The sequence below is a fragment of the Oryzias melastigma genome, linkage group LG1, assembly GCF_002922805.2.
Source record: "Oryzias melastigma strain HK-1 linkage group LG1, ASM292280v2, whole genome shotgun sequence".
Classification (NCBI taxonomy): Eukaryota; Metazoa; Chordata; class Actinopteri; order Beloniformes; family Adrianichthyidae; genus Oryzias; species Oryzias melastigma.
This window is the reverse complement of record NC_050512.1, coordinates 24354509-24364396: the sequence shown is the minus strand read 5'-3', so window position 1 is coordinate 24364396 and position 9888 is coordinate 24354509. Positions and strand designations below refer to the sequence as shown.

Here is a 9888-nt window from a genome sequence, read left to right as displayed (position 1 = left end):
ACTCCGGTGCGACTTATAGTCCGAAAAATACGGTACTGATCAATTTTGGTGTAGAAATCCAAACCTTCTACACACTAAAAAAAAGTTTACAATGAACTTGGAAGTGAAGTAGAGGGTGCCAGATCAATGAAACGTGTTCTAAATTAACGATTTATTAAATAGAAAATTTGAAGGGAATGAATAATCTATTTGTATTTGGTGTCTTGATTCAGCGGGGGAATACACCAGCCGCCAGATCCTGGATATTGTCTTCATCCTGCGAGTCCTCAGACTGGTCCGGGTGGTGGACAACATCCAGAGGTGGACATGCACTCGTTAATATCAAATAAAGTAAAGATATGAGAACAGCTTGAAGGCGTCTGCTGAACTCTGTCACAGGTCGGATTCAGTCCAAGTCAATGACCAGAGACGGAGAGACTCCAGAGACCTTCCTGTTTGGCTTTTATTGTAGCCAGTTAAAGTTTGAACATTTTGATTTCAAGGTCATTGAGGCATTGGAGCCACAGTGTTTCCTTTTACTGCTGTGACTTTATACTGTTTAGTTGTGGACAAACTGGAATGTGTAACCAGCCACCTAGTGGTCATCCAGTGAACCGACTCCAGTTTGATTTTTTTTAAAACGGCTCCAGAGGAAATCAGTGAAACCGGACTCTAAATAAAAATTTCCCCCCTCATTTTTGTTTCAACTTAACTAAAGTTTTGTAAGCTTAACTGTGGACCTGTTGCGTCTTTTAGGTTTCGCACAATCATTAACACACTGATCAGGATTGGACCAGCCATCTTCACGTTTGGACAGCTCATAGTTGTAAGTAGCTGACAGCAAACTGACCTGCACACAATCTTTGCTCCTTTTTAGAACTGCAGAAGCACACTGGAGTTTTATTTTGAAGGGACATGAGCTACTTTAAGTGTAGTTTTAACAGTTTATTGATTGATTGATTGATTGATTGATTGATTGATTGATTGATTGATTGATTGATTGATTGATTGGTACATTTGAATTTACTCCAAATTCCTGATTCCTGTTTATCTGTGCTCCCATAAGTTTTCTAATGTTGGAGTGATTTTTATTAATTAAAACCATTTTTATGCTTTTTAGTTCTTCAGTTATTTGCTCAGAAAATGAAGTGATGAAATGAATAAAAATACCCTAAAGTTTTGTATTTATTGAGTGTTTAAGTGTAGTTGCAGTTTGAACTGATATCCTCCGCCTCTTCAGGTGGTGTACTACATCTTTGCCGTGCTGGGGATGGAGATTTTCAAGGACAAAGTGAAGTTTTTCGACGACCCCAGCGACCCCGATAAGCAGTACTGCGGGAACCCGCTGCTCAAAGGCACCGCCTTCGCAAATCTCAACTACTGCAAGAACAACTTCAACAACGTGGTGTCGTCCTTCGTCCTGCTGGTGGAGCTTACTGTGGTCAACCAGTGGCATGATATCCTTCCCACAATGCACTCCACGTAGTTTGATAATCCTCAGGAGTTTTACCCCCTTAAAACATCCTTATTGACTCCAGTTTATGATTTTTAACTGGCCCACTTCTCAGTAGCGGCTTCGTGACCGTCACCAACGTGTCAGCAAGGATCTTCTTCGTCATCTTCCACATCACTGTAGTCATCATCATCATCAAGTAAGCTTCTTCTTTTTGAGCTCCTTCACATCTGTGAATGGAAGAGTTCTCTCTTTTACATCTACATCTATCTGCATCTATTTCAGCTATAAATTCACTTGATTTAAAAACCCATTCAGAAAAAAATATATATATATTTTTGGTGTTCTAAGCATTTGTTGTGGTATTTTTTTATGATATTTAAGCAAAACTGCATTTTTGAGTGTTTGTTTTTTCAAATCATTGGGATTCAGGAGCAGACAAAAAAATGCAGTTGGAAAAATTCGTATTTGTGACCTAAAAAGCCACAAGCTAGATCCCAAATAGACAAATACATTTGTTTTTTTTTTTTTTTAAACTGTGTCCTAGGAAACAAAATAGATTAAAAGACCACTGAGAACAATTTTAAAATGGATCAAAAGACAATTAGATTGGAACTTTAATAATATCCAGGATCTCCTTTCTAATTATAACCACTTTTTCTTCTGTCAGTCAGTTTTTTAAGGTACGAAAAAGAGAGTAACAATACTTTATATTTTCCCTGTAACTCGATTTTACATTAAAATACTTCTATGTCAGTCAGACATCACTTGCTGTTTCCTGCTTATGATACAGAATTTACACACAGGTTTAGAAGACAGCAAATAGGAATACATATCATCCTTTTCAAAATCCTTTTATTTATTTATTTTAGATTTATGATAATGCTGACACCTGTGCTGTAATCTTACATTTTTATTCTATTATGTCCCAAATTGTTGTTTCACCCTCAGTTAGACAAACTGTAACTTATTGTGACATTATTATGATGAAAAGCCTGACATCGTCAGCATAGAGGGACATTCTCCCCAAATCACGAAGAATTTTGCCATCAGACCCTCCAGCTTTGTTCTGCTTCAATGGTTTCTCTGTCTCTCTCTTCATCTTGTAGCATCTTTGTGGCCTTCGTGCTTGAGGCCTTTTTCTTGGAGTACTCTGACCTGCAGACGTCGCTAGAGAAGAAAATCGAGGAGCTGAACCTCGCTATGGAGCAGTACGTAACCATGAAAACACATCTATACACGTTTTGTCTTGTTTAAATGCCTAATGTGTTTTCTGTTCCTTCAGGAGATTTTAACTCACATTTATGATATATATTTTAATAATTTTCTTTTTCTTCTTAAGCAGTTTTTATAACTATTAGTGTGACTTAGGGAAATGTCAAACGTTGGTCAATACAGAACTAGATGGGACATTTTGATGAAGATTCTAAAGATGGACTATAAGTTTCTCTCCACATGTGCAGACCTGGTTACTGTCAAACATCTGCTGGCATCCAAAATCAAGAAACGATGAGAGACATTATGCAGGGTCTCAGACTCTCCAGGCCTCGAGGGCCACATTCCTGCTGGTTTTGAAATACTATAGCTTTTCTAAAGCTTTTGAACTTCAGAGAATCACAGAGGAAATCTTCTTCCAGACATGGAGAAAATCTGGAAAAAATCCAAATACGCTACGAAGGATAAATTCATTTAATTTAGCAAGCTTTATGATTAAAGAGAATTCAACTAAATCCAAAGGAAACAAAGCTGTTAAATAATGTCTAATCTTAAAATATTTGCCTCCAAAAGTCTTATTTAATTTTTTTTCAGTTTTTATTTACATGGATTGCTGCTTTCAGTGTTTTTAAATCAAGAAAATACTTTAAAAAATGCTAAAAGGTTTGTCAAAGTGCTGCTAAAACATCATGAGAACATAATTGAGGTCACTGACATGTTTCAGTCTGAGAGTTTCAAAGACATCTCTCCAGAGATCCACAGTGAGGAAAAACTCATTGTTCTCCACTGCTTCAGACAACTCGAAAGGTTATGGAGCTTTTCCAGGATCATTCGACCAAAATGAGTCCATGAACACAACAAGTGCTCATCCAGGAAGTCATGAAGGAAGGGGAAGAACATGGAAAGAATAGAATAGAATATTTGTATTTCTATAGCTTTTTTCACAGAAAGAATCACGAAGTGCTTCACAAAAATGAGCATAAAATCAAGTCAAAATAGAGAAGTAATAAAAACCAATAATAAAACAACTAAACACATAGTAAAACAAGAGATACAATCAACTAAAAATCAAATCAATCAACTAAAAAGAGGTCCAGATCTCACATGATTCACTCAAAGTCAAGATTTCTGATTTAACTTTCAGGAAGTGACAAAAATGTATCCATGTGAAAGATGCTGCTGAGCAAAAAGAACACAGACGCATCTCACATCTGACAAAAACATCTGGATTATCTCCAAAACTTTTGGAGAATCCAAACCCAGCCGCAGATTATACTCTGGATGGATCAAAATGAAGGTTGAGTGTTCTGCTTTTAGCTCAAAATCAGACTTTTTTTTTTTTGTCTTTAAAGCAATTTTTAAACCTCTCTAATTTCTCCGAATCCAAAAAATTCTGTAAAGAAGAATAGAAATAACATTTAAAGGCTCTGACAGGTCAAAGCTGGTACAAAGAGAGATTAGGATTGGAACGAATACCATGTTAAATGTTCTCAAGTGGGACAAATATGCAACAAAAAGAAAAGTCACATCCTGCAATGAGCAAACAATTGTGTGATTATTTATTTTCTTTTGTTATTCAGGGAAAGGTTAGAAGACAATCTGGTGAACGCCATGGAAACCATTGACAACAACCTGGGAACTGAGGGGTCACCAACTCCAAGTCGTTCTTCCATGGTGTTTAAAATATCTTCAAAAAGTGAGTGGGAACATTTTTCAGCTCAAAAGGATCATGGAAAACTCACAGCCACGTTTCACCTCAGGATATCGGACGGTGGATGCGCTGTTGCAGCGGATTTTCGAGGCGGATCTGGCCCCTGAAGATTTGTCTGAAAACGACGACACTGAAGCTCAGAACACCGGGAGCTTTTCAAACCCATCGTTCGGTTCTGCCTCACCATGAAAACAGCTACAACTTTTATATAGTTTTACTCATACTGTGCCATAAATACTGACGCCTGTCCTGTGCAGTGTATCAGCTGATGGATCAGGTCATTTCCAGTGTTATTATTATTTTTCCTTCATAGTTCTTTGCTGCATCATTGTGTGACACAAAGATAATCACTTTTTTTTCACATAAAGAGTATTTACACAAATGTTGGTGTGTACCTTTTTTTGCCAGTTGGAGAAAAAAAACATTTTATAGCTTTTTACTGGCTTTATCAGTCAAAATTAAAATTAAAAATATCAAATTTTAATTTGAATCAATAGTACGATTATATTTTTCCATATATTGCCTTTAAATTTTTCTGATTAAAATACAGAATACTGGGAATACAAACAGTTATTACAATGTTTTAATAGAAAAAAAACAAAATTAAAGCTTCAACATTTTAAAACCTTTTAATCATAAATATTTGAGCATCATATTACAAAATCTGTGGGTGGATTCAGTTTAAAAATGAGTAAATGGTTGATAAAAACTGAAGAGGAGCAGTCACTAATTTAAAATAAAAGCTTAAATTTTGTGTAGATCAAAAACAAAACTACTTTAAAATTCTTGTGAGTTCTTGAATTTAGAATTAATTGGGTAAAAACATAATTTTGCAAGTTTCAGATAAAATTATTTATGAAATAGTTTAAACTGCCTTAGAAATCATTAAGTTTTCTAACAACATTTTGTATTTTGTAGCCGATTAATTAAAAAACCTATATAGTTAAAACTTCCTTAAAAGAAAAGAAAAAAAAGCATTTGTGGTAGAACGTACTCCCAGCCAGCAGGGGGCGCCGAATACCTGCAGCTTTAGCATCCTAGCCAACAAGGAGCGGCGTGTTTTTGTGCGCGCGCGCGTGGTGCTGATGCTGTAGAGATGGAGTCCACGGAGAAGAAGCTACGCGGTTCCGTGACAGCGCGGAAAACATCACTCAGGTAAGACACACGGATGGAAGCAAACGTTTTGTGTCCGTGAAAAATAAATGAATAAAAACTGTTGGAGAGAAACGAGTCGAAACGGAAATCAAAGCCAGGATGGAGAGGTCCTCGCGCGTGCACGATTGTTTGGCCTCAAACCACAAAATTATCATTCCCGTTTGACTCATTGGGACTCATCCGCGCGGAACTCGTCTGCTTCAGGTGCAAATGATACTTCGAAACAGTAGGCCTGAATGAAGTCAGAGGAAGCGTTCAGGAGCCTCTCACGGACATGGGCCCTGAACGCATCACCGTGCCTCACCCAGCTGTTGGATGAGCCTCCTTTTCCTCAAAAATATGAACAGCATTTTTGTTTTTAAACAGGCAATAACGTTCCCAGTGATCTGAACTGTTGTGTTTGGGAATTATTTTGGGGGGAAATGGCTTTAAAATGATATTTTACGGACAGAAAGGTGACGTTCAGGCTTCACTTGTAGCTAAAAATAGATCCATTATCAAAGCGTGCATTTGTTGCTCCCACATGATGGACAAGAAATGCTCCAATCACACAAAAGAAGACACAAATTACTCTTTTACGGAGTGTTGGATGGATTTTTATGATTCAAAACGGTGAAATAATGAACAAATTACTATCTGAAAGACGTTATATTTCTAGATCAGTAAATAAACGAATAACTATTTTGAAGATAATAAAAGCAACAACTTCGAAGTGAAGTAGATGATGTCTGGCTTGGATCATGTTAGGTTGAGGTTTTGTGGCACTGAATTGACATTTAAGTGTAAACCAAAGTTTAAGATGAAATGTTACTCTTTATTGTGGATCATTTCAGTCTTCTTGTGGTTTATCTTTATTACAAACGCTGATGATCTTCCCTGTTTATACTGCAACGTCTTGTGTTGTTTCTGGATGAAATTGAGGAAACATTTGAGGAGCGAGCTCAAAAGAAAGACATTTATTAGTCTGACAAAAGAAAAAAAAAACGTAGTCATTTCGTTTTATCAGTCAAGTCAAAACAAGGAGAATTTAAATATTTTATTGATACCACAGTAATTTTCAGTTTAATTTGAAGCTATTTATTTATTAATTTTTTAACTTTTTAATGTTATCAATGCAAGTTCAGCTCATGATTATTCCTCGACTTTGATTTACCAGCTTGTGAAATATGGCATAGATACAAATGTTTTTCTTTGAATTTTTTTTATGTTAATTTTATTTTGTTATTTATTTTTGTATGTAATGTGGTTATTCTAAAATAAACTATTAATACTCAGAAGGTTATTATTTGTTAATATATTTTCTATTATTTACTTTTGATTTATTTTGTTGTGAAAGAAGGCTTGCATTTTTTTCAGATCCCATATTTTTTCTCTTTTTTTAAAAAAACAAAAAAAACAAAACAGTTTTTAAACTTACAACCCAAAACCTGTTCTCTATATTACATTTTTTTCCCTCAATATTATTGATGCTTTTAATGTATTTTTATTGTGAGCTTGAACATTTTGTAGATGGAAAATGTAAACGTTCTGGATTAACGGATGTTAGAGGCTTTATTTTGAAAGAGCTGGCCGGATGTTGTGGCGGTGCGCGGTGACGTTAGTTTGACGCAGGTGGAGGCAGAGCTGCAGTGCGGACAAACGGGCTGGAGCCGGACATCCTCACGCCCACAGACCGCCCGTGACAGCCGACCCGGGTCAACTTCCGCCGGGTCTGTGATTCTAGGTTCGGAGCGGGTTCGGCTCTCTAATCCGGTCCGGTCGGAAAGAGCGAAGGAGGCTCCTCATTTCCCACCTGCCCTTCTGCAGAACTTGCCAAACGGGCCTCGGCAGCGGAGGATTGTTATGGACTCTGAACGGAACTGTTTCCTGCCGGTCTTTTAGCGGGTCTGCTCTGCTCGGGGCGGTTGGTTCTGACCCGCCGTGGGATGCCAGTCTGAAATAAATGGTGGTGTGATCTCAGTGGGAGTCTGAGGCCCCCACCTCACAGAGAAACGGTGGGTTTTCTGGACCAGAACGTTTTGTGCCGAAGTAAAATCCCAGATGAAGATTCCCAAAAGGCGGAAAAGGAGCGGACGGTGCGCCAGGTAGGCCTGATCTGGACCATTTGGGGGTTCTGACCGTGCAGTCTATTCGGTGGGTGTGTTCCGCAGCTCCGCGTGAACGGAACCGGACGTAGTGACTCAGAACCGTTTGGTTAGAATCCGCCTCGGTGAAGTTTCAGACGGGGCTGTGGAACTGCGGTGGTCTTTAATTGATGGCGGGGGTCAGTGCAGGCCAGATTTATTGATCCAAGTCAGGAGGTGATGCCGCGCATGCGCACAGCAGACCCATGACTGTGCACTGCAGAGGAGGGATGCAATAGGAGCGATGCAGGGGTGGAGGGAGGCTGAGGCTTCATTCATGGTTATCAGCTCCGGGTTAATTATTATAATCAAAATAAAACAGTGTGTTCTGCTCAGCTTTTATATTGTCACGCAATTTTCTGTCTAAACTTGACCTATAAATTAAATTGTTTTGTTTTTTTTTAGACACATTGAGGTGAGAAGTAAATTAACAAAAATGTATGTATGAAAAAAACCCTGAATTTTACAATAAAAAAACAAACATTTGAATTAATTATTTGCTTCTTACTAAATTCAGTCTTTTTAACATTTGCATCATTTTTTTAAAGCTGTATTTTATTTTGAAAATTTGCAACTTTTATTGTTTTTATTAAAAGAAAACTCCCTTTTTAAGTAATAGAACAAATAATTAAATGTGTTACGACTTTTTGTGCAACACAAGTATCAATGCCAAGAATGATGTTTTTAACAGTAAATTGAAAGAGAGCTTTGTGGCTCTTTAAAGACCATGTCACACAGTCACTACGAACATTTTTAGCATATTGCACTAGAAAAATTGGTAAAATGTGAACATACGTGGAAAAAATTTTAGTCTTTTATGTGAAAATTTCACAGATGTATTACGAATAAACCACGTTAAAACCACAGAAGAAGTACAAATAAACCACGTTGAATTTCCTCACTTTGACACACAGAATTCTCTGCAGAAATCACATCACGTGAGCATCTGCTGCATTCTCTAGCGATGTTTTTTATTAAATTAACGTTCTGATTCCCGTGGTCCGGACCAGTTCTAAGTCAGCTGCTAGGCTCTACCTTAGTCAGCTCTTTGGCTATTTGTGCATGAATTACGCAAGTTTAACGTAATATGTGCGCTGTATATGTGATATAAAAGTTATGAATTGATGGTTCATGCGTAAAAAGTTTGTGTAAGGATCTTGCAAAAAGATTCACGTAATAATTGCATACAAACTACATAAAATGCGCATCGGCTACATAATTCACAATCGACCAAACATTTTGAACACCAAATTCACATTGGCCTAGATCCTCAACGGACTTCTGCAAACACCGATGAACCCAAAAACATTTATCACGCATGTATCTCTAAAGGTCAAAATTTTATGAGGACAAAATGTACATAGTGGCTCTGTGACACGGCCTTAACGTATTGCAAAATACACAGAAAACTTAATCCAAAGAAAAGCGGTAAAGCTTTATGTTACATTCAATCAACAAATCAGGTCTTTATTGATCTCTACTTCTACATCAGCTGATCAGGTTTTGGAGAATCTTAAATTTTGGTAAATTATCAACAATCTGGTAAATCTTGTAGGTCTGCGATTGTGTTTCACATGTTTTCTTCCTGTTCTTTTAGATAAAACTGTAAAAATATATACAAAAAACAAGGGTTACAATTTTTATGCATTCTTAAAGAAAACTAATAGATAAGATGAATCAATACTACCAAGTGCTCAGTTTTAGTGTTTTTTGTTATATCATCTATTGGTATGGGTTGGTATTTTGTACATCAAGTGTGTAAGTATTGGTACTACAGGACTTCTGTTTTCTCAAAGATGAGAAATCTTGTGATAAGTTTGACCTGAATGACAATCTCCACAGACACACAACTGTTGGTGTTGTGTGAAAACGGATTGTTATTATAAAACTGTGCTTTTGTTGTTCCAATTTCCACCTGATGTCAGATTTAATGAAAATAGAATATAAAAATATTGATGTTTGTCACAATTTTTGCAGACTCAACAACATCAGAAACATGGCAGCATTTCATTGTCAGATGCTCTTACCAGAGTGAATTTACATTTCTTATTTATTTTTTTACTTCGATAAACAGAAAAAAAATTTTTTGTCCATGTTATCTACATTTTTTATTAAAGTTCTTATTCAGGAAAATTCTCATCAAAATTGTAGTTTTTCCAGCTCATTTCCTATTTTAGAAAACTATTCTACTCCAATCTCCCTGAACCTGAATAAAAAAATAATTAAAAATTAACGTTAAAGGCCTTACACAA

General features: G+C 36.7%; 2 protein-coding genes across 6 annotated transcripts in view; both read left to right on the top strand.

The window, feature by feature from the left end:
• Positions 1–4634, top strand: part of tpcn3 (two pore segment channel 3) — an 18494-nt gene extending 13860 nt beyond the window's left edge. For all 3 annotated transcript variants that reach the window (XM_024290268.1, XM_024290267.2, XM_024290269.2), the window contains 7 exons: positions 213–300; positions 736–805; positions 1220–1436; positions 1541–1631; positions 2542–2643; positions 4228–4343; positions 4408–4634. In XM_024290268.1, the coding sequence (XP_024146036.1) occupies positions 213–300; positions 736–805; positions 1220–1436; positions 1541–1631; positions 2542–2643; positions 4228–4343; positions 4408–4547 (824 nt within the window). In that variant the 3' untranslated portion in view covers positions 4548–4634. The remainder of the gene's footprint in view (positions 1–212; positions 301–735; positions 806–1219; positions 1437–1540; positions 1632–2541; positions 2644–4227; positions 4344–4407) is intronic.
• Positions 4635–4992: 358 nt separating this feature from the next.
• Positions 4993–9888, top strand: part of ttbk1a (tau tubulin kinase 1a) — a 42149-nt gene continuing 37253 nt past the window's right edge. Inside the window, exon 1 of one of the 3 annotated variants that reach the window (XM_024289356.2) lies at positions 4993–5513. The gene's annotated coding sequence lies outside the window, so the exon portion shown is untranslated. Of the gene's footprint in view, positions 5514–6817; positions 7598–9888 lie in introns of those variants that run through there. The other 2 variants (XM_024289355.2, XM_024289359.2) reach the window with 2 other exon arrangements.